Here is a 25,612-nt window from a genome sequence, read left to right on the forward strand (position 1 = left end):
AGTAAGGTGTAGGAGGGAGATGGATTATGGGGGATGAAACTTGCTGATACAAACACATGCCATATTTTGTTAAAAAAATGAAAATCTGAACCACTGAAGCTTTTAAATTATTAAAGATGACCCTAGATGATTTTAACATACATGCCTGTTCCTGGGGACTTATGAAATTTTTTATCAAAATGATACAATGATAACATACAAGAGTAAACTTTTATATTTTCTAAGTATTTCCTGCATCATGGCACAGTAATAATTTTTGGTTTAGATAGTAAGAAAATGTATCCTGGTGAGGGGATTTCATGGGATTTTAAATAACTAAAACTTAGATGCACAATTTTATGCAAAAAATAATTCATAGCAGGAGCCCATGTTCACAAAATCAGTTCTTTCTTCAAAATGTTATTGAATAGCCAGCCCTTCTGCAAAATGCTTCCTATTGGTAAAACATTGTCTTCTATGTTTTATCTCAATAAAGAATCAAGCAATCATACTATGTGTGGTAGTAAACTCAGTTCTCCTAGGTCACAGCTGATGAGGGGAGGTGGTTGCAGTTCTCCTTGCAGCACCACTTGTACAAGACTGCACAGACCATGAAAGAATAGAAACCTATGTGGGTGTTTGTTCTCTTTATTTCCACGGTATCCTAGAGTTGCAAAATAAGGACAGAGATTGCTGAAGAGTGAGGCGGTCTTTTTCTGCAACCCTGAGCAGTTATCCTGGAAATAACATATATAATAGACATTAAATATACATTAAAAATGTTCATTAAGTTGTTATTTCATTGCTTATATGGAGGAGAGCAGGTGCCATTAAATCAAATCTGATTTTATTATTAATCCAACTGCTTCCTTTCCATTTTTCTGTGGACTTTTTGCCTTATTGACTGGTTGGTAGTTTTTGCTCATTCTTTTGCTGTCATTTCTCCCTGTCACCTCTGCAGTGGTTGGCTGAATGAGGTGGGAATATGGTTGCAAGTGCAGATAAATTGCTGAGCTGGGTGGTGAGTGATGGGTGGTAAAGAAATAAGGAAGACCTAGAGGAAAGCTGCAAGGGAAAAGGACTTTGGGGTTTCTTGAGCTGAAAATAAGATGTGGGGAGAGAGGGAGAAGGTTGACAGAGAGGGAAGGAAGTTGAATTTGCAAAGAAGAAAATAGGCAAGTTACCTAAACAGCCAGAAAAGACAGATAAAATAATCTACTCTGGTTATCACAAATGCCTTCTGATGTCACCTCCTGATATCCTTCAAATAGTTGCTTTTAAATTTTATTGTAAAATGTTAATCCTTCCATTAGCTATTTCTCATCTGATTACTATAATGACCCATTTTCTGGTCTTCCTATTCTTCTCCCATGTTATTCATCCTCTTAAAATTCCGGCACTCATTTTATCTCTTGTAGGTTCCAAATTCTCATTTCGCTTTATTATTTCAGGAGCTTGCGTTGGTTGTATCTGCAGTTAAGGAGCAGATTAGCAAAACTTAACATTTGCATTTTAAGTTCTCAACAGATATAATTCCTTGTACAGCTAGTACTTAATTGTAACTCGTGGTGTCTCTCACCATCTTTTCATTTATGATTTGCACATGGTGTTTTGTCATCTGTTTGCTTTCCCCGAGCATGGATGTGGAGGAATCCCTGGCCTGTACAAGGTCTCATTTCCCATTGGTCTGTAAGACAAATGTAGATTGTAATGTTCCACAGTCTTAGCTCTCTCTAGGGAGAAGATGAGAGCATTCCTTGGTGCCTGAGATGAAGCCAGAGATGAAGCATGCAGCAGTGCATCCAGCATGACCCTGTTTGCAGCAGTGGAGCTGCAGGATGGCAGCAAAGCAGCTCCAAGCAGGAAGGGCACGCTGGGCTGGTGGTAGGAAAATTTGTGCACTGTAGAATTCCACTGTGCTTCAAACTCCTCCATCCCTGAACCTACCAGCATCCTGGTTTTGATCAGGAGCTTCTGTGTCAGCCCCAAGAAGGCTGTGCCAGCTGATTGCTGTTGTCTGGGAACAGTCTTGAAATTTCAGGGAGCTGGTTAGTGCTCTGTGCTCTGCTCCCTGTTTTCCAGCCTGAAATACACCTTTTCCTATCCTGAGCAATCCTGAAGAGCCAGTACATTCAGTGTTTTCTTTTCACCCAGAGGGTGGCTGGGCTCTAGAACAGGCTCCTCAGGGAAGTGGTCACAGCACCAGCCTGGCAGAGCTCAGGAAGTGTTTGCACACAGCTCTCAGGCACGGGGTGTGACTCTTGGAGTGTCCTGTGCAGGGCCAGGAGTTGGACTCGATGGGTCCCTTCCAACTCAGCTTATTCTGTGGTTCTACGATTTGAGAATGCTTTGCTAATTTTAAGTATAATTCTCGATCTTCAAGTGTGAAGAGTCTGGAGCATTTTTCCCAGTCCATCCATGCCACACTTTGATGGCAAGCGCCTGCCTGCAGCACTGTTGTGCTGGTTCTGTCCTTTGGGCCCGTAGGCAGGGAGGGCACCCGGCTCCCAGGGCTCAGTGGGAGCATCAGTTTGGTAAATTCCTTGTGGAGAGTGTTCATTCATGAAAGATCACTGGACCAAGTTTAGGGTGATACACAGAAAAAGCTCCTGAAAATGAAGAAACTTCCCACTGCTAAGTAAGCTTGTGTTTTTTAATGTAGAAATATAACATTTCAAAAGCATATTTTAAATTCAGCAGTCATTTCCTTGCAATTCTGCTCAGAAATTTGGTTTACTTATGCAGTTGAGTATCCGTGAAAAATCTGTTTGAAATGAAAATATGGACACAAAATGTGAATGGAAAATATTTTATGATTCAGAGGTTCTTCCAGCAGAAACAAGTAAGTTTAAATGTCAGGATTCTTAAAATGAGAAAAGGCTCACACTCTTCTGAGTCCAGACCTGGATCACAAATACAGGAATTAAAAAACCCACATAAATGAGATGCATGCTTGAATAGTAGTCTTTCTAAAACTATATTTAACAGTGACTAAATTTAGGCTTACTGACTAATTTGAAAAGCCAAAATGTTATTTAATTCTCTAGTACAACTCAGAAATACATTTTAAGTAAGTCATGTGAACATACCCTAGGTGGCTGCATCTTAGAACATAGCAAATATGTAGGTTACATTATCATCTAATTGTCCATAATAAGAGTTTTTTTCTCTTTGCTTGCTATTCATTTAAATCTACTCTTCTGATTCATCATTAATCACAGTTCATGTGGTGATTTGGTGTAAAATGCTCATGACAGGATTTCTTGTTGTAGTGAGTTAATGTGATCTGTACAGTAGTGCACGTTTGTGACAAGATCATATAGAAACTTAGTTGGCTTCACAATAATGCCTCTGGCTTTTACACCTAATACTGTAAATTAAGAGATATAAATGTACATGTAAACTAATCTCTTTTTTTGCTGTAGCAAAACTCGTCATCCAAACAAATGTGGATTTTTGTGGCATTTTTTCTTATCTGAAAGATGATTATTTAACATTGTAGTAACATTTGTAAAATAGGATTAAAAGAGAGAATTTTCTTCAAAATGCATAAATGGGTTGATTCAGTTATATAAGATTTAATTGAAGAAATGTGAAAGTGATTTATTTTGAAAGTACAGATCACATGAGAATATAATGAGCTCTGAGTATTTCACTGAACAGCAGTACGGGGGAATAATTTGGGCGGGAGAACAAGAGCCACTGGGTATTTGACTGAACATCAGTCAACAACAGAACACAAAAAAAGGAATGTTGTGCGTGGTAGCAAGGTGAATGTGTTTAAAAGCTTGTAGATTTCTGTCCCCTAGTGCTGTTCCCTTCATATTTCACCTGGGATAATATGTTTATACATTGTATTCTTTATGTCCACCTAAAACAAACTAGGGAAAGAAAACAAATTTCTATTCTTGGTAGGAGAATTTTGCAAAATTGTATGTATGTTAAAGTAAATTAGTTGCAGGAGAAAGTAAAACTGTTCATAATGATGAATTATTTTCAGAAATCAGTGAGGACAGAACAAGGAAGTGACCATTTAGGTTAAATATTAACAAAAACCATAATTCAAGAATTAGAGGGTTTAGTTGTTGCATTAAGGACATTTATAGGATCATTTAGGTAGGAAAAGACCTCTAAGATGACTGAGCCCAACTGTTCAGCTTACAATGCTAAGTTTAAGCTGCCTAGATATTAAGTTTATTTATCTATTTAAGTTTAGCACTGCCTAGATATTTGCTGAATTACAATATTTAGAATTATAAAAAGACATGATTAGAGACTGGGGAGATCTTTGACAACATTCAGTGTGGTTTAGAAATCATCACAGATGTGATTCTAGGCATCTGACTTCTTGCAGCCAGGGCCTACTCTCCTGCAGTTAGCTGAACCCAGAGGTTTGATAAGTCTTTTTGGTTTCATGGAGGTCCCAATATCCCCTCATGTAACACTCTGCAAAAAAGGATGTGCTGCTGGTGTTACTGCTACTGATGGGAAAAGAGAGGAATGGAATCCTTGGAACCATCTTTCCTTTTTTTGACTTTATTTTATGGGTTGGGTGGAGTTAGGATAAAGAACAAGAAAGTCAAAGCATGAGCCGTGGAGGTGATGTTTATAATCCGTTTGAAGAGAACCTTGCTTTTTCGGGAACTTTTGATAAGGCTGAAGAGAAAAAGGAGATAGAGGTGTAGAAGACATGCTGCTCTACCCTGTACAAGTAGTCAGTCCTGTACAGCCCTTCTCACTGAGAAAATTCAAATAGAATTTGTAGCAAGAAAGCCTTTCCCAGGACAACCCATTCATTGGTGGGTTTTGCCAGAATGCTTCATTAATAATGGATCTGTCCCAACTGTGGATTCAGAAGCATACATCTATATTCTTTTTCATATATAAAATATCTTTAAGGGCAAGAAGTTTGAGATGACCAAAACTTTGCCAGTTTTCACTGTTAATAAGAAGTTTGGTTTATCTTTTTTTTTTTTTAATCATAGTACAAAATCAGCCTCATGTTTGGAGAGCTCTTCAGTACAGCTTGCTTTGTTCTAATTTGGTAATGTACAGAAATGTTTCTTTCTTAAGCCAGACTAATGTTGAATGTTTAATGAAGGAATCTGCATAAGATGTGCAAGATCTGAACTGCCTTGTGGTTTCGATCTCTCTCAAATCATGCAGACAATAATCTTTTCTGCTGGAATTTGTTGTGTTTCTCAGAGCCACATGGGAAGAATTTACTTGAGCTATTGAGGAATGAATATTTTTGCCACTTTATTTGTATCCTTTTGTAATGGCACTTTTTGATAGTATTCCTTCCTGCTCTTACCTCAGAGCATGAAAGAAAAAGATATTTTGAGAAATGCTTTTGCTGTCCCCTTGCTGCCCCTGGCAGAGTTAATCCAGCCATCCTGCTGTGCTTATAGAGCCTGTTCTTTCCCACCCACGGTGCTTCCTCCTCACAGATTAAGAGTCAAAGTACAGGATGATGCTTGCTCTGCCTGTGATGTATGATTCTGCTCTGCCATGGTGGCCATTGCCTTTTTTAGGATAAGGGCTGTCATTGATACCGTCGTGCCAGCATTAAAGATACAAACAAAGCTGGGATGTAAGGAAGAACTAATAGCTTTTTTAAAGCCATATAATGAATTTGGAAAGTGTGCAAGATTTGGGGTTAAGAATCTGGCAAGCAGCGTCACAATCCAAAATGAATGTAGATTAGTCAAAGTTTCTCTTAATTTATTTAAAGTAGGTTGATCAATCAGACTACCTGAAAGAAAACAGTAGACTCCTTTAGCTGGAGTTGGGATGAATAGGTAGCTTTGATGTCTGCAGTAGCTTCTTCCGTTTGGTGTCAGAGGATGAGGTTGATGAAGGTGGATGGCAGCATGAAACTTGGGGAGAGGGGCTGGCATTTAATTCATTGATTGTTTAGTGAGCAAAGACTACAAACCAAGATAGTAAAAGATGTCTGGAAAAATAATTAGATGGAGAAAAATTTTTAATAATTATTTTTATGCTAATGTTGTATGTCACAACATAACCTAGACTGAGTTTATCAGTTATTCAAAGTTTATTCTTCTAGGGAGTGTCCTTGCTGGAAGAAAAGTGATGAAATTGGTCAGATGGCTGTTGCTGCAGTGCAGGTGGAGCGATAGTTGAGGATCCTCTTTACACCCTGTCACATCTGTTGATGCATATTTCCTGTAGATTAATGAAATTAAGATCTTGATAGTGGTGACATTCCTGGATGGCAAAACACATGTGCCCAAAACCAAAGTTAAAGCTGCCTATTACCAGCATGTCACAAAATGTGTTCTTCCGTCAGTGTGCCAAGCACTCAATGACAGGTATGGCTGAGGGCAAGCAGCCACTCTGCAGGAAGTGAGTCCACACTGATAACTGTTAAGACAAGAGCTGCTGAGTACTCAAATGCATGAGCTTATAGACCATGGTTTCTGTTAAAGCATTTGCTTTATGTCTCTTTGCAGTCTTTTTTAATCCTAGCTGCCCTCCTCTTCTGGGTGGTCCATTGTGAAAGAAGCTGCAGTTTCCCTGTAGTGGGTTCATCTTGTGTTTGGCTCATGCTGCTGTAAGCACCAGCAGCTGCTGAAAATGAGATTTCCACCCCTTCTTCTTTCCTTCATCTCTGGCTGTACTTTCCAGCCCATTTACTTGTGCCAATGTTAGCATTTCTGTGATCAAGGAACACAGGAGATGAGGAGCTGGCCATACAGAGAGCTGCTCCCTGCCCACCTCCCAGGTCCACCCTTGGATCCCAGGAGTGAGATCCCTGGAAGGTTGCTCTGCTGCAAGTGCTCCCACTGCAGCTCAGAACCCCTCCTGTTGGACCAAACCCTGGTACTTCTTTCTGCAGAACTTTCTTCTGAGGAAGCAGTTCCACACAGTTTTCATGAGATTTCTAGGACAATGCTCCTGTATTTTGGCAGTGAATTGGGATGGGTTGTGGCCTCAGCTTCATGCTGTCAGTTCATACTAGTAGAGTACTGACATTAGCAGTGCTTGTATCAAAGCCTACAAACACTCATCAGATTTTTATCGTGATGATACTTTTACAGCTTTTCCCCTTAAAAAGTGGGTAAATATTAATGTTAGCAATAGAGCAATAATGCATTGTCATGTTTTCAACTCTGGGATATATACTACTGTGAGGGGTGAGTACATTTTGGATTGCTGTATGTCCTGTATGAACCACTCCATAGCATGCTGGACTGTGTCCAGAGAAGGGCAATGGAGCTCGGGAAGGGTCTGGAGCACAAGTCTGATGAGGAGTGGCTGAGGGAGCTGAGGGTGTTTAGTCTGGAGAAAAGGAGGCTCAGGGGGGACCTCATTGCTCTCTACAACCACCAGAAAGAAGGCTGAAACCAGGTGGGGGTTGGCCTCTTCTCCCAAGTTGCAAGTGACAGGACAAGAGGAAATCACCTCAAGCTGCACCAGGGGAGGTTTAGTTTGGATATTAGGAGAAAATATCTTCACCAAAGCCATTGTCAAGCTCTGGCACAGGCTGCCCAGGGAAGTGGTGGAGTCACCATTCCTGAAGATACTTAGAAGATGTCTAGATGTGGCACTTAGGGACATAGTCTAGTGTTGGATGTTGGACCTGGCAGTTTTAGTTCTGTGGTTGGACTCAGTGCCCTTAAGGGCCTTTCCCAACTTAAATGATTTCTGTGATTCTGTGGCTCTATGATAGCAGAGCTGGAGTGAAGCCACAGCCTCTGTGCATAGATCTGGCTTGAACTAGATATTCAGGGGTGGAATTGATGCTTTCAATGTGAGTGTTTTACAGAAAAATCGTTTTACTAAACTGAAATAATTATGATGCAAAAGTAATTAGGTCTTCATGCATACATCTGGTAACTGGCAAATATACCAAGAAGCTAAGTCTGTTCTGAATAGCATTTCTTTAACAACATTAGTTCTGATCCTCAGTCCAGGTTCTTCTCCCCAGTGTTTGGGTTTTCCTTCTGTGTCTTGATAACAGTCTTTTCTGCACTCATTGTATATCTAAATAATGCTGATTTGAAAGAAAAATATAAAAAGCATAGAGGCACTTTCATTAAACTCTAGTAGCAGAAGATATTTAACGCCATCTTATTTTTGCTGCAATTTTTATCAGACTATATAGTTGCACAATATAGAAGTAAACAATTTCCAATCCTAATATATAAATACCTTTATAATTAACTAATGCTATTCACATATTGCAGAGCTTGCCTTTTCATGACAGCCTTGGTTATGACTGTGAGCTAGAGTAATCTGCATTTTTACTCCAGGCTGTTTGCTTCTTCTGATATTGTAAAAACTCTTACTACTCTATGTTATTAGAAGGTTTTTTTAAAAAGCCATTTACTTAGTAGAAAAAATGTCCCTTTCTTTAAATGGGCTTGAATGTTTGGGGTTTTTTGCTTTTTCTTGGGATTAAGTAAGTCTGCAATGAAAATAGATCAAAATCAGAAAAAAAAAGGATCCATTTTAGAGCTATTAAAATTTTCTATAGAGATTTTTATTTCATCTCTTATTTCTCATTACATGAGCTGTATTTCATGCTTGTGTACAGATTAATGTGCTTTGCTGATAATTGCCTATTAAAAATAGATAAATAAATTATTAGCTCATTATGAAATGTGTTGTAGTACCAGTAACTTTAATTATAATCTATCTGCTGTGTAAGTAATCCTGCAAAATACTCTGGGATAACATATTGATATTGCAGTTGCTCTCCTGTAGTGCTATATGAATAACACTGAAGAGCTCAAGGAGTGAGTGCTCCTGGTCTCTGTGACCACACATTCTTCAATCTGATCTGAACCAGTAACTGGATCTATCATTAGCTCAACACACAGGTGAAAATGCAAGTCCTCAGTGGAGGGCACAGTCTGTCTCCTAGCACACATTTGGATTGTGTTCCACCTCTCAAATTGTCTAATATTTTTTCTACTTACTTCCTGTGAAAATTGAATGTTTTCCTTTATGTACAGACCTGCTTAGTGCTTGCCATTTTTCACATAAATAATATTTTCAGCCTTGTCTCTTAGAATAGGTAATCATTGCTGTAGCAATCTTGGTGTTTGTATGTATAACAGATCTTTAGGATTTCTGATTTATGGGGGGTTGAGACTAGTGGGACAAAAATGCACATATGTAATGTTTATCATTACATCTGAGGCTTGTAGAATGATTGAACTGTGACTTATTTCTTAAGAGGCCATGTATTTAACTTTTTGATTTAAAAATTGTTTTTAAAAAACAGTCCAGCATGTAGCCTGAGACACAGGAGGCAAAGTGGTCAGGTGTCAGTTTCAGCCAGGTCTTATTTCACTACATTTTCCTAAGTTTTTTAAAGGAAATATTAAATAGAATTTTTTTCACTGAAATATTAATGCTCCTTGATTACAAGCACAAAATTACTGTTACTGTTTTTATCTTTAGTGGAGCAAAAATACTAGCACCTGGTATTTTCTGTTAGCCAATTTGGAAAGCACTTTAATGACAAAAATGGCTTGATTGGCCCAGTCAGGACTAAGTCTGTCCTGAGAACTCCTACAAAAAATAATGAATTCTCACCTGCCTCAGTCTGACCTGAGGTGGCAATGACAAGTTTACTTGGAGGAGACTCTTGGCCTTTGCTTTCTCAATGCCCTTAAATGGAAATCTGCATCTCAGTTATTTTTTTGAGTGATAGGGGACCAAACAAACATCAGTTCCTCAAGATAACATCTGGAAATGGGACTTACAGGACAGCCATTGGCCTTTGTGAAATGCTGTCATCAAGACAGCTGACATCTGTTTCCAGCTGGGTAATTAACTCCAGAGGATTGTGACCCATATTTCATATCCTTATGATATGAAATCATTATGATATGAAATAAAAGTCTCTCAGAGGTGTCTTCCTTCCTTCCACACTTGCTTCCCCTGCAGGTGTGGACACCAGAGAAGTTGCAGCAAGCCTTTGACCAGCAGGATGCTTTGGTGCTTCTCTGTTGCCATGTGCTGAGAAAGAGCATAGACTATGAGAAATGCAATAGAAGTCTGACATGATTTCACTGGATTTGGCTTTGTCTGGTGCTGCTAAAGCCACTGGGCATTTGTAGAACCACAGAGTGGTTTGGGTTGGAGGGGACCTTGAAGCACCCAGTCCCATGCCCCTTGCCATGGGCATGCCCCCTGCCACTAGATCAGGTTGGTCAGAGCCCCATCCAGCCTGGCATTGAGCACTTCTAGGGATGGGACATCCACAGCTGCTCTGGGCAGCCTATTCCAGTGCTTCACCATCCTCACTGTAAAGAATTTCTTTTTAATATCTAATCTAAACCTGCCCTCTTTGAGTTTAAGTATCATAGCTGACTTGGGCCTATTTAATTTTCAAAATATACCAATTTTTACACTAAGTAATCTTGGTCAGTATGCAGAATATAGAGATTTTTTACCTTTTTTGTTTGTTTGGTGGGTTTTGTTTGTATGTTTGTTTTAACTGTTAACGTTGACAGCAGTTCTGTGGTTAGGATCTGTAAAGTTGATGCTGAAAATTTATACAAGTATGTTTAATCCTTTTGTAGTTTTCAATCCCATTGGTCAGGTGAGCTGTACAATTGATCTGGGGCCACTTTCTGGCTTTTCTGGGCCCTGCCATGTTTTAGGATTAGCCCTGTGGGGCAGCATTGTGGCAGGAGAGGGGTAATAATCAAATGTATCCCTTCATCTGGAATTCCAGATAGCTTGCAGTTTATTCCAATAGGACCAGCAGTAAAATGGTTAATAATATTGATTTTAACATGTGTTTTGAGCTGTTTTCTTACAGAAATAGGAAGATCCCACTCTTTTGGCTTGCATTTACCATTGTTTTCTTTAATTCTGGTGTCTGTTGCTGCTACTGGACAATCACTAGCACTGTTCTGATCACTCTTTACATTTTTTTAGGTGGTTCCTGGTGTCCAGGTGCTGCTACACATTTAGTCCAGACCTCTTGTGCTATTATGATCATAATTTTAGTCCATACAAAAATTTTTCAGATTATTCCAAAAGAAGGAGAATTAATGTCTTGAATTTCAGTGCTCTTTGTAATATCCGGGGGAAAAAAAAAAAGTAGAATCATACAGTATTGAATATTATTATTCAATTAGAGGAAAGATCAGGCAGAAGAATGTTGCAGAAATAAGGCTCATTTTTAGGTGGAATAGCTTGTTAATTCCAGCATTTGCACATACCCAGTCACCAGGGAGTTATTGGGCTACATGTATCTTTTGAAACATCTGTCAGCTAAGCCAGAGATCTAAATGCAAAGTGTTACATTGGCTATATTTGTGGATTTCTTACATTTCCTAGTGGAATTTCATTTTGTATGCTAATCATTGCAGAGTACAGAAGTAAAAATAACATTAAATTTTTGTGCATGTGTCAGTGCTTTGGATGAGTGACTTGCCCCATTCTCTTTTAATTGTATTGCAACATGAAATACATGAAATGGAGTGATATCATTCTTGTCTCAGATATCCTGCCATCAGTGTGGAAAGAAGCATGCCATGTACATGCTTTTTTTTTATTTTTCCTTTTGTCCCAGTGATGAAATAACATACTGTGGACAGCCTTGAGCTACTCTGAACAGTTTGACGACGTGTTGTTGCTGATTCCTGCCGCCACACTGCAAAATTCATTTCATTGTTGTGCAGCAAGTGGGCTACAATCCATTTGACAAAATGCCTCACTGCATGACACTTAGGTGCACTCTACTGACTGTCCTTATTCAGTGTTAGTTCAGTGTTCACTGTAACCTGATTTATAGAAATTATATACCAGGAAAGCTAACTTGTGGGCTGTTTAAGTGCAAGACTTTCAACAGTAACATATTTCTATGGTACTGCTTTAGGCAGCTCTACCATTCCACACTGTTGACCCATATTTGTGATATTTGACATTTTTGAAAAATACTGTCAAGTATAATCCATTTGCAGGATGAGTTTCCCGAGTTTCAGGATGTTTGTTAAACCCTCATAACTCAAATATAGAAGTGTTTCAGAAAACAGTATTTTACATTGAGAAACAGGTTTTCCAAGTAAGAAAATTGCTAGGGAGTAATTTCCAGAAGAATACAGCTGTCTCCAGTTAACATAGTATGTGCTCCAGATGAGACTGGGATGCAGCTGCCTCTTGCCTGGGGACCATATGTTTCTGTAGGTTGCATCATTAACTCCCTCCCATTCACATTTGGGACAACCACCATTATAACAAAAAACCAAAATGTGTAGTAAGCTTAGCAGTGCCTATTGTGTTTAAAGATCTTTATTACTTTCAAATTGAGAACAGTTTTTGAAATAATTTAGTCATTGAGACCTGTCTGCCGATCTCTTATGTGTGTCCCTCAAGACACATGTCTTGTTCTCTCCTGCTGTTCAACAGCTCTGTGAAGTCAGAGAAAGTTGCTTTGTGTGGTTTGATATAGCTAATAAGGCAGTCAGAGTGCTGAGGACCTTGAAACAACCCAAAGAACTTTAGCTTGGCTTAAAAATCTCTGGATAAATGATCTTGATGGGGAAGCATTATGAAAAAAGCAGGTTCACTGAAGTGCATTATTTGAGTAATGCTTAAAGCAGCTGTGGTTCATTCACGTGTTTCACATAGTTAAATACAGAGATAAACTGTGCACCCTTCTGTTTAACACTCAGTGTAAACTGAATACATAACTAAGTCTCCTGCATGCCTCAGGCATTTCTCTGTGTGCTGCATTATCTCAGCTTCTCTAGATTTAGACTGAAAGGAGAGCACATAGCGGGGTGGTTTGTGGGACCGCGGCTTGTGTCCGCTGCCCAGCTGCAGGGTCTGCAGCAGCCCTGGGAGCTGCCTCTCGGAGGAAGGCCTCCATCTGCTCCATGTCACAGCCCATCACTCCGGAGATGTGGGCAGCAAAGAGGTTATTGGTGTTCAACAGGATCACATAGCACAGAGACATCTAACAGAGGAAACGGGGATGGGTTCGTGTGCACGTGGATGGGCAGGATAATGGATGGGTAGGCATGGATACTGGAATAATGACAGCATGCTGCTGTACCATATTTTGAGATACTGCATCTAAGAGATGTAGCAGGGGAGTTGCTGGGGTTTGGGTTTTGTTTGTTCTCATGAATTGCAGCTCTTAGTGCTACCGCTTAAGCTGAGGTAGTTGTTCATTTAAGATGCAGCATTTCCAGGTTTTTTGGGGACTATTACTTTTTCTAGGTTGAGTGAGAACTTCCTCTCAGCTGAAGGGTGTTGACACACGGTGGTCCTAAATATAGTGGGAAGTACTGTTTTCTGAGAGGGAATGGAGGCAGCTCTGGAGTATGAAACCACATGTACAGTCTGGAGGAGTTATGTAAGGACACTGCTGTTTGCAGAGCAGAGGCTTTGCTGCTACAATTAATGCTGCTGTACACTCTACACTACAGCCATTGTAGCCATTAAAGAGTACCATTGAAATATGTGATTTTTCCCGCTAATACTTAAAATTTCCAACTCGCTGCTTCTGCTCTCCCCGATTTCCTGAGAGCAGTGGTGGTTTTGCAGGAGGCAAGGACACAGAGAAATACAAATGAGGAGTAGTTGCTGTGAATTTGGGACAACTTTTTGGCAGTTTTCTGGGAGTTTGGACAAGCATGAGGTGTGTGAATGTATCCACTGATGGACCTGTTTCTGTGCAACAGAGATTTTGCGTCTGATCAAAAAAGTAATACAACTCTGGGGTAAAAGTTTGTCCACCCGGTGTTTCTTACACAAGGATGATTCTACATAATATCACAAACTGTATGAGATATTTGGAGATTACCTGTGTGTGTGAATCTACACATACTGGTAACCAAGAGCAACCCTCAAACCACAGCCAAAATGCAAAGGATGAATTTATTTCATTACCTTGCTAACTACACCAGGTGATAGAGGGATGGGGACATGGCTCCATTCTGGCTGGCAGGAGGGGAGGGGAGGGCTCTTGCCTCTCTATAACACAAGGCTTCCCACATGTCTGTGAGAGTGTGTTATCTCTCCACAGGACTTCCACTTCTCAAAACAGGCAGAGGATGAACAGCATTCGGCATAATAAATGGAGTTTTCCCACACCAACAATTTTAGCATTCCCAGCTGCAAGGTCACTTTGAGAGAAGCTATTCCCTCCTTCTCTGCTAAATCTTGCAGTTTTAGCCCTTTCCTAGCAACACTTAAAGGCATGGTGAATAAATTTAAAAGTTGTAACATTTACTCATGGTACAATTCCTTTTTTCCCTTCTTGCCTCCTCTAAGCATTTGCTGGCTCTTTCTCACTCTTTTCCTCATCCATCCCATGAATCACTTTGATCCTCATCACTCACTGTTTGCATGCACCTTTGCATTTCCTTCTCCAGTCTTCTCATCCCCTTCCCTTTTTTCTTTCTGCTCTTCTGCCTTCTCCTCATTTCATTTTTGTTTCCTCTTTACTCATGTTTGAGTCTGGTTTTTTTTCCGTTTTTCACACCTATACATGCTCTAGTTTCTTCCTTCATTTTACAGTGTTTTTCTTCTGATCTCACCTCTCATTTTCTCTGCTGATTGTTTGCCTTGCACAGTTTCCTGTCTGCTCAGCCTGTCTAGAGGACTAACTTGTTAAAAGGTTTAAAGAGAAAATGGCTTCAATCTGAATGGATGTTCATGTCATGGTTGCCATGTGCTCTTTTAATGATGTATTTCTGATATTATTTCAGGTCTTAAAAATTAGCTTGATTGGCCACCGGAAGCGTGTTCTGGCATCTTTGGGAGACAGGCTTCACGAAGATCCTCCTCAGAAACCACCTCGGTCAATAACCCTCAGGGTGAGTCCCCATGAAAATTTGTTTGCATTTCTTGACAAGGCAGCAAGGGTTTCATGACGTTCACGTGAAAGCAGTGGCTGCTTGGAGTGGGGTTCAACTTTCCTCCCTTCAGAGTTGAACATTATGGACACCTTGGGCTGACCTGCTCTGGCACACCTCCCCATATGGCCAGCAGAGATATATTGACATTTTTACAGGGTGATCTGTGTGACCTGTTTCAGATGTCTGCCTTAGGATAAGATCAGTAGAGTCTTAGAAGTACCAGCTTATCTTTGCTAAGGAAACTAGCTCAGGAGCAGGGATGTAAAAGATGCATGTCTTCATTTGCCCACAGGATTCCCAGCCCAGCTGATCAATACTGCAGGAGAGTTAACATTTTCCTTTCATGATTTCGAAAGTTTGCACTTACTTTTCAAACATATGCTTTAAGCTTTCTTTAAGGAGAACACCTTAAAAGTGTTGAGATAAAAATGCCATGAAGGTGTCTCTGTATATCAAAAGTTTCATCATGTTTTTAATTTTCATTTGTATTCCCTCTTTCAGAAACCTTATTGCAATGTCCCTGGGGTTTTTCCACACTTGACCACATTTAGTCTCATTATACTACACCTTCACTCAGTTTCTCCAACCCTATGCCTTTGCTTACTTGTTGTCTGCTACTCTTACCAAGTTGTGGTCTGATGGCCACTTCCTACTGGGTTCTCTCCAACAGAGTTCATAGCAACATTTTTATTTTGATATTTTAGGTCACACCTTTCGCATTTGATTGGATCCCATTATTTTCGTGGGGCTGCATTTCTGACAGGAATCTTGTTGGGGATTAAATTTCAAAATGTCAGAGAGTGTCTGTGCTCCCAAGTTAAATTTCCTGGTGTAAAGAGAAATACAGAAAGACAGAATGAGGGCTTATTTTTAAGTGTATTTAAAATTTCTGTGACCAGCCTGTTTTCATCCTGCTTATTCTCAGATGCCCCATACAGACATTTTAGATCCAAGCCTTTAATTCAAGCTATTCCCAATGCCATATTTAAAAAGGTCTGACAAATCTGTAATGTGCTCTAAGGCACGTTGCACAAATGTGTGGATGTTTTTCTTGTATTTTTTTAAAATGTATTTTTTGAATGATTCCTGATGCATGGCAGGTGTTAAAACACTCCAAGGAAACAGAAATAGATAAAAAGGCAGACTTTTTTGCTGAATGCCTTTAATACTCTGGACTGGATAATTAATTCCTACTCAGCAAGTGGGAAGGTTTCCACAGTCCACATTCTTGGTCAAGACTGTATATTCTCAGTTAATACAGAAGAGAAAGCTGGATGTCCTCCATCTGTAGTCAAAATGATAAAAAGTGGTGTGCTGCTGCACAGCTAGAGTTACTGATGCAGGCCAGTGCTAAATGTCATTTATCACCTCTTGGAATTGGAGTCTTCACAGAGAATCCTAAAGAGGAGGACATGCTTTTGGAATGAAGTTTTTCTTTCCCATCAACTGCTATGATTCCATTTCGCACGAAACACAGACCTAGCGTTTAGTTTGTAGTCTGCAATAATTTGTAGCTTGAAAATTGGCTTAAATAAACTGTCTGCTGCTGCTGCTGTAAGATTGATTTATATAGAATCACTGAACAGTTTGGATTGGAAGGGACCTTAAAGATCATTGAGTTTCAACCCTCTTTGCCATGGGCAGGAGCACTTTCTACTAGATCAGGCTGCTCTACAGCAGTAGAAAAGGTAGTTTGTTATTTAAAGTCTACTTTTAAGTTCCCAAGCTCAAGCTAAGCAATGCTAATGCTTCATCTTTTTTGACTGTTTTTGTATTAGCTCTTAAAATATTTCAAAGTAGAAGGTTAAATATTGATAAAAATCAAAAATTCCTTAAAATCTTAAAAATATCCACAACATATGTTAATCCCTGTTGTGTGTTACTGTGCACTAAGGAAACGCTATTTTGATTTCAAATTATTCAAATAGATATATGTTTTATATATATATATTGCATATATATACACACAGACACTATACAAATATACTTTTCTATACATGTATATGTTTTATATATATATATTGCATATATATACACACAGACACTATACAAATATACTTTTCTATACATGAAAGTATAGAAATTGCTGGATCTCGGGTTACCTATGCAGTCTCGCTTTCTTTTCTTAAGTGCATCTTTTTCTTGAGTAATCTTTAATTACAGGACCAGTTTCCATGTTCTTCATGGGAGCCCTTCATTACCCAGGCCAGAATTTAAACTGAAGGACCAACAATTTTGGCAGAAAATTTGGAGAAGTATTGCAATAGTAATGATATTTTAACACAAGAATTCTGGAGAGAATTCCTGGTTTCAGATTAGACAAACATCTGTGGGACATGAAGTGTGTTCAGGCAGCTTGGGAAAGGATCTCTTAAGCTCCCTTCCAGCCCTGACCTCTGTGGTTCCAGGTGTACATGAGCAGCAGGTCTGAGAGGGGACGAGGCAGATCTTGAGAGTGAAATATGCGATCAGACATCCCTGCAGGCCATGTGTCCTTGCATTCACAGCCAGGCAGAAACACGACAGGAGTTCCTGGTGAGTAACAGCAGCGTGGTACTGAGGCCATGGTAGCACCTGCAAGGGTGTCCGTGCCTGGTCTGCAGCTGTGTTTGAGGAGGTGAAAAGGTGGGTATGGAGTGAGGAAGAGGAATGAAGGAAGAATGGAAGACGGGCTCATTATTAAAGGAATAGCTACACCTATGAAACTTACACCTGTTTTTGCCACAAAAAACTTGGATAATTTGTGATAAGTTATTTAATTAATTGCCTCCTAAACAGACACTAATTGTGTGTTACTGACAATCTACATATTTGATTGGAGCCTTGAGTCTGATTTATACAAGTGCTGAGTACACAGTGCTGAAAATTAGATCAACAGACATGGAACTCAAGCACTTTGGAAATGGAGCAAGAAATGTTGTAATGGAGTGACTGGTACTTTCTAACCTTTGTTGTCTGTGTGTCTCTGGTCACCCTCAATAAAGCAGTGATTATGAAATGCCAGAAGTCACAGGTGTGGTGAAAATTAATTGATTGACATTTGTAAAGCACTTATGAGCGTCATGACTATGACGATATTAATCATCTTATCTTCAGGATTTTAAAAGGGTTTAGGAGAGAGGTTTGGGGCCATGAAGCAAGGCAAGGATAAAATACTGACTAGATGGTAACTAATGATAACACGGTGCTGAGTAGATGACAACACACTGCACAGTTGAGGATCCATCTGTGCTGTGAAGGACAACTTTGAGAAAATAGCATAAAATTGTACAATGACATACTGTTCCATAATGCAGAGGCACAGTAATTCTTTTATTTCTTGAGTCGGTAGTTCTTGTCTGTATTGCCTTGCCAGCAATCTTCCAATATAGATCTCAGGGTGAATTTCCTCCTCATATGCAGTTTGATAAAATATGAAAAGCTGGATGAGGGCTGGAATCTCTGTGTTCATCTGTCACTTTGATCCACTGGTGGCCCTGCAACGGTGGGTGAATCCTGATTCAGAGCAGAGAGAGGTTACCCTCCTGGCCAAAGCAGGAGGGAGCACTCACTAAAGAGGGTCTTGTTTGGTGCCCATGTACTCAGGTTATTTTCAGAGCAGAAGTGTGTGTGCACCATGTTTTTAGGCCCAGGGAGGGTGGGTTTTAGAGGTTATGCCTCAGCAAACCTCCTGAGCATGTGCAGAATTCAGCTTTCCAGAAGCCTTTAACTGGGCCAAATGTAGGTGGATTTTTGTGAAGGAGGGAAAAGATTATTCCTAAGAGGAAAATGCTCTTTTCTTTGCCCCGGGAAATGTCAAGTGCTCATCTCAGATCATAGGAAAGCCAGAGAATTTTTTTTAAAAATTTAAATCCCAGTTAATTAAAAATTACTAAAGAGCTATATTTTCCTAACATTTTTCTTGTTGGCAACATGAAAAATACTAATCCATTACTGTGATTGCAAGGACTAATGTGACATAGACTCCTACACTTCAAATATTGACATCAGGCATTACTATGACTTGAACTTTCTATTTGGAAGAGATTACAACTCTCTGATTTCTTACACCAGAGCTTGTTTCTTAACAGCATGGAGTAAAGTACCTTGATGATTTTCAGAACTGGGCTTGCTTCAGTGTAATAATGCATGAATCATCCACTTAATTCTCTCTCTAAATAAAAAGGCAGAACTTTTTTACCTTCCACACTGGAGCAGGTTTTTGCTTGCTCCATCATCTTCAGGTCCCCTCTTGTTGCTGAGTACTGAAACAGAGTGTTGCAGCAGCAGGTGGTTTAGAGAAGGTCTGCCCTGAGCAAACCTGCTCCTGGGTACATTCTGCCCAGTACCCTCCATCCTGAGAGAGGCACATTTCCCATTCAGTTGCTGTGGAGTGCTTTCCTGCTCACACAGGGTGGTTCTGGTGCAGACTGGACAGTGCACTGTAGCTCCCTGCTGCTGCTGCTGGAGCCCCAAGGGCGTGTGCATGAGACTGGGTGTTTCCAGAGGTACACACCGTGTCTGGCTGTGGGCAGTGTGGTGGCAGATCCTGGTGAAATGTACACCAGGTGGACCTGTTTATTTATTAGGTAGCACTTATGCATCAATTCTATGGGTATTTGCACACTGACTGGTACAAGGTTACAGCCCAGTAGAGGTAAGGAGAAAAGCCAGGTAAAATATTTGTACTCTGATGCTTTCGTGCATTCCAGGAATTGGTGTTTAGCTTGTGTCTGATATCTGGTGCTTCAAGTTAAAATGGATGTTCTGCAAAGCCATAAAAATTGCAACAAAATGTCTACACTGTGTAAATGGGCATGTGTTTCTTTTTTCCAGCAAGAGGTGTTGCCAGTGTTCAAATCACTTTCACTGCTCAGAGCAGCTGATCAGAAGTGGTGAGAATGTATTTCATCTCACAAATAGCTAATCCTAAATAATGGCTTTATTTGGGCCTTGACAAGAAGTAGCTCACCGTTTTATCTCTAGGAGAGAGTCTATATTACACAAGGAGCTTTTGGGGAGGAAATTTGCCGCTAGTTCACATAATCAGTGAACTATTTTTCCTTCCACGTGGGCTCTGCACTTCAGGTAGCAAATCTCAAAAGTTCATCCACTCATTCCTGCAGTAACCTCTACTGCAGGAATTGTTTCATAATTTTTTTAGTGTGAGCAATTCAAATGCACTTTTAAATGTGTGGTTTGAAGTCAGCAACACGCTGTTCTTCTTATGCTGCATTTTTCTTTCTCTGTCCAGGAACCCAGTGGTAACCACACTCCTCCTCAGTTGTCTCCATCACTTAGCCAAAGCACTTTCACTACTGGTGGCTCCCTGGACGTTCCCCACATTATCATGCAGGGCGATGCAAGGAGAAGAAGAAATGAAAACTATTTTGATGATATTCCCCGATCAAAGCTGGAGAGGCAGATGGCACAGGTAGGAACAAAACCGGTGCCCTTAAAAGGCTGGGCCTTGCTGCTTTTGGTTACAGGACTAATCCTGACCACAGCAGGGGGTTGTACATGAAGGCTGAGTTGTAAACAATGAAGGCTGACAATTTTTCCAAGCTGTCTGTTCTAGCTGTCTGTATTTCAAGTAGTGTGAATTGATGTGTTGGTGTGCAGTCTCTCCTCAGAGATAGAGGTTTGAGGGTGTTTAGATGCATGGAGGCTGAGGTGAAGGTGGCATCTGTGCACCAGAGTGTGCAGTCTTCCCCCAACACTGACTCTGCCCCTCATTTTCATAGTAAGGTGCAGATTCCTGACATTCTGAGCAACACAGATAAAAGTAAGCTTGCATCAGTTCACTGCTGGAAACTCAGAGGACTTGGAGGATGATGATTGCTGCATTTATTAATGGGAAGGGTCAGCATTCTGTAAAACTGCAATCTGGGCATATATTTTGATTATTTCAAAATAAGATTTAACTATGAAAAAAATATTTGAATAGCACTAGACTCAACTGGGTGTTAAATCAAACTATTCATGAAAGAAAGCTTAAGGTAGCCTCCATGTCTAAATTTTTTTCATCCAACCTCTGAAAGAGTACTGATAACTTTAAATTAAGCATATACTGAGTGATGCCACAGAACCATAGAACCATGTAAGATGGAAAAGACCCTAAAGGTCTTCAACTCCAACCCTTAACTCAGCACTGCCATGTCCATCACTAAAACATGTCCCAAAGAGCCACATCTACATGTTTTTTGAACAATTCCAGGGATGATGATTGAACCACTTCTCTGGACAGCTCACTCCAATGCCTGACCACCCCATTCAGTGAAGAAATTTTTTCTAATATTCAATCTAAAGCACAGTAAATTATGCATGGACAGTCTGTTGGTGAAAATGTTTTAAAATGAGCTCAACTGGTTTTCATTGATACCTACGATGATGAAAGACAGCCAGGTCTTATGCTGCATGCTGGAAACAAGACTTTGATTTGCTGTCAGAAGCAGATGGGCAGCCAGGGCAGTTCCTGGAGCAACTCATTCCACGAAGGACTGGGTTGCTGCATGCTTCCCTGCATGAGGCTTCCCAGCAGTGGCTCTGCTTGCCACAATCCAAAATAGAGCCTCTGTCCAAAATTCAGCCTCAAAATGGAAACAGCTATGCAAATAACTGTATTATAATGAACAAAAGGCTGCAGTCTGCCAGCTAATTACATGAACAAGAAGTAATTAAATAAAAACAAAACAAGGTGCTGCCATTACCTGGGAACACAAAAACAAATTGAATTCCATTTGTTCAGAGGACATTTCTAAGAAGTGAAATTGCATTTTGTTGGGTGGGGCTGTTGCCTTGCCCTTTTTTAATCTAATTGTCTGCTATAAATTTTTCTTGTACAGAATTAAGGAGAAAGTTGCTGAGTGAATGAGCTTGTTTTCAAACCAAAGTCTGCTGGGCTTTTGTGGCAAGAATATGGTTGAGCAGAATTCCAGCAAAGAAAAGACAGATTCTTAACATGAAAATATTTCTTGAAGGTCATGAAATTTAGGTGTTTGAGCATAAAATGCACACTTACTTGTGGCTGAATACACTGGTTTGTCCAATTAGTTCATTTTATCACTTTGCTACAAATCCCTATGCTTGCTACCTGTTTTAGTCACTAGCACTGAAGACATAAAATGAAACAAAACAAAGAAGCATCCCTATGCTAACAATTCTTTCTGACTCAGTTTCACTCCTTTGTTTTACTGATGTTCACAAGAGGTATGGCATACTCCAATAAATGACACCTGGAGATTTTCTTTGTGTTGTTGAACACTGCATTTCCAGAAGGAATGATATGTTACATGTCCAAAGAGAAAACTGAACAGTTATTACTTACACCACCCCAAACCCCCTGTACAACCAATTAAGTGCTTAAGGCATTTTTTTTGTTGTTGATGGGTTTTTTGGGGGTTTTGGTTGGGTGGGTGAATGGATGATTGGTTTGGTTTTTGGGGTTGTATTTTTTTTTTTTGCTTGTGTTTTTTGGGGGCGTTTTTGTTGGGTTTTTTTTCTATTGTTGTTGTGGGTGTGTACCCACTGAATAGATGACTTCAGTGCCTTCTCTCTAATTTTAACCATTGAATATAGCTGTCATCCTTTGGGACTCCAGAGGGGAAAATGGATTCAGATTAAATCCATAAAACCGTGGTTTGTGTTGTTCCCTGAACTCCAATCTGTTTGAAGTCTTTTTCAGCTCTGCCCCAAAACTCTGCATTCCTGATGTATGTAAAATTCCCTTTGACTTTAATGGGAAAGTCAATGACTCCCTCTGGTGATCATTCTCAATAAATTGGATTCACCCCATTAAGAGGCTAATCAGGGATTTCTTCAACCATTCTAGCCCAAAAATAGATTCTTAAATTTATTTTGTGCAATGTGTGCTCTGCCAAAATGAACTATATTTCCTTCAGTCTTTTCCCCCAAAGCCTCTTTGAAATTAAAAGTAAAATAATTGTTTCTGCACAGTAAAGGAGATCCATCTGATTCTTAACATGAACCTTCTGCTCTGTGTGTTGTGGGGTTTTTTGGGTTTTTCTTTCATCTAGCAACTTTCTCCTTGCAGTTTGCTGGTTCTTTTGGCTTGTATCAGATCAGCAGCAATTTCTGAACTCATACCAGTCCAGCTTCCCAGCTACAATACTTTTCACATACACAATGATCTAGAGGGATTATTTGAATTGCTTTGAGAATGTTCTTTTGTCTTAACCCTTTCTTTGCTAGGCTGTTTGCATGCTGCTGTATGAATCTGCATGTGTACTGGATGCTACAGTTCACAAATGTGCATTTATAAATGGATGCTGTGGTGTTTTGGAAGTTTTAGGTATGTTCTGGATGATGAGATTAGTGGGTGTTTTTATGGCCTTGAAGAGAGAGGCCAACATGGTATTGTGAACTTATTTATTGTATTGCTTTCATGAACCTGATTTTATGTAAAAAATTATAGAATGAGACTATCTTATCCTTAATTTAAAATATAAAATCTGAAGATATTTTGATGAAACTGGATATTGCCATCTTTACTATGGCCTGTGTTTCCACTAAACTGTTACAGGGAGTCATCCATCATGTTGATCTTTGCATCAACCAACCAATATTTCTTAAACAATGAGCACAGCAGCTTAAATCTGTTTTCCTTTGATGTGCTAGATGTGTTTAAACAGTTCTCCAAACCATAATCAAATCTGCTTGTAAGTAATACAACTCTTTGTTTCCTGGAGGAAGCACTGATTTAAATTTACTTAATGTGGGTGGTTTTGTCTCAAGGCCAGCATATACCTTCATTTACAGTTCCCTAGCAGACTGTTTGTGCCCTAAGGGGAAAATTGTAATATAAACAATGAGTCTAACCAATTTAGAGTCCCCAGTGGAATAGGTTTGGTCATCCAACTCCCCCATTGATCATCCAGCTCCAAAAGTCTGTGATGTCTGGTTGTATAAATCATAACTGCCAAAGTGGTAATACAGGAGGTTGTGAGATGGTTTGTTTTCCAAAGAAAAAGGAGGAAAAAAAATCTAGGAAGAAATTAGTAGTCTGAGTCATCATTAGCTGTGGATGTTGAATTTAGAGCCTGCAAACTGTAGGTTAGTATGATCAAATTAATGTAGTTTAAAATAGCTGAGGTTGATCTTAAGATTGCCTAAACCTTTAAAATAGAACTGAAATCATGCAGGCATGTCTTGAGTGCTTTGGATCCAAAATCAATAGGAGGAGGAGTCCCATTGAAGGGATTGGGCTCTTCATTCACCCCTGAAATAGGTGCAGGGAAGAACTTTGGAGGTTGAAAGAAATCATAGCCATGTTCATTAAAAGACATCAGTCAAAACATCACCTTTTGAGGATTTTCAGTTCTCCAGGCAGGAGAGAAGCTTTAGGTACCAGCTGCAAGCATATTCCAGACTGCCAGCCCCGAGGCACTGGCTGTTTGTTGCACCAGCCAGTGGTGTGTGGTGCTTTTGGCCACCCTGGTCCATAACACCTCTTGCTGTGGTGCCCTGAGCCAGGAGGGAGGAACAAAACCACCTTTCCCGTGGCAGGCATGCAGGGAGGTGCAGGAAGCAGCCCTGCCCACAGCACTCCTTGCAGAAGGAGAGCTGGGGCAGGTGTCCCCTGGTGCTGTCCCACGCCCTGAGCCTGCGGCACAGCCCGAGCTGGAGAGGTCTGTGCTCTTGGGGGCAGTGGGCAGGAGCCTCTCTGGAACAGCTCCAGCCTGGAGTGCTGAGTCAGAGTGAGCTTCCTAGGAGGGCAAACCTTGTCATGGACTGTATGGGGGCACCCCAGAGGGCTGTCATGGAGGGAAGAGATCTTTTAAGATCTGAGAGCATTGAAAAATTTATTCACAAAGGCTGACAGGAGTTGTTCTTGGAGTTGTTCTTTCCCAGAGTTGCTGAACTCAGACTTAATTTTGAAAGCCTTTCGGGGTGCTTCAGTCACATGGTTGGAGGGTTCTTGCTTTTTTTTTTTTTTTTTTTTTTTTTTTTAATTTTTACTTTTTTTTTTCCTAAAATGAAAGATGGCTTCAATGTAACATTGTTGTAATGACTGCACAGTAAGTGTGAAGTAAATCTGTCCTGATTGTTGGGATTCTGCCTTTTGACATTATTTTGTAAGATACAATAATTCATTGCTGGGTTAGGATTGATATGCAGGGGACAATAATTTAAATGGATTTAGTACAACAGATTCTTTACCTACAGAAGAGGAGAAATATCATAAAAACATAAAACAGAATTAGCAAAGGCAGGTTTATATTAAAATTGTGAAATAATTTTGCTTCTTTCTGAAATAATATTTTCAACTCAGCAATGTCTTCCAAATACTTCACAGATAGTAATGCATTTGTATTTCCAGTGCACTGTGGGGCTGTGATTTAAAATTGTATTTTCCATTTTTCAGCTAGGAAAACTGACATACAGGGATGTTGAAAGTTGAATAAGATGATATAGAAAGTTTGAAGGAGCCTAAAATAAGGAAGTCATCTTTATTTTTGTAACTTTAAACCACAATAGGACTTTTTTTTTTACTTGTTTTGTGTTTGTTTTCTCGTCTCCTCTGCTTTTGAAGGATTAAAATATTACTGTGAATGAGGAAAAATATGCCCAAGAGAATACTGGTGTGTAAAATGAGATTATCTAAGAAGCAGTGAAGAAGGTTTTTTTATCAATAGTTGAAATTACTCATGAAATAACAGAATTCTTTACTAGTTGATTTATGAAGTAATAAATACAAAAATAAGGTCATCTAGATACACTCTCTTGTTACTTCTTAGGCTACTTATTTCCTTTTTTTATAAGCATAAAATAGTTTA

At 39.8% G+C, this 25,612-nt stretch overlaps 1 protein-coding gene across 4 annotated transcripts in view; it reads left to right on the forward strand.

The window, feature by feature from the left end:
• ANKS1B (ankyrin repeat and sterile alpha motif domain containing 1B) overlaps positions 1 to 25,612 on the forward strand; it is a 411,850-nt gene that overhangs the window by 347,170 nt on the left and 39,068 nt on the right. For all 4 annotated transcript variants that reach the window (XM_059846720.1, XM_059846716.1, XM_059846717.1 and 1 more), the window contains 2 exons: positions 14,688 to 14,795; positions 20,071 to 20,250. In XM_059846720.1, the coding sequence (XP_059702703.1) occupies positions 14,688 to 14,795; positions 20,071 to 20,250 (288 nt within the window). The remainder of the gene's footprint in view (positions 1 to 14,687; positions 14,796 to 20,070; positions 20,251 to 25,612) is intronic.

The sequence above is a fragment of the Haemorhous mexicanus genome, chromosome 5, assembly GCF_027477595.1.
Source record: "Haemorhous mexicanus isolate bHaeMex1 chromosome 5, bHaeMex1.pri, whole genome shotgun sequence".
In the NCBI taxonomy this organism is placed as follows: Eukaryota; Metazoa; Chordata; class Aves; order Passeriformes; family Fringillidae; genus Haemorhous; species Haemorhous mexicanus.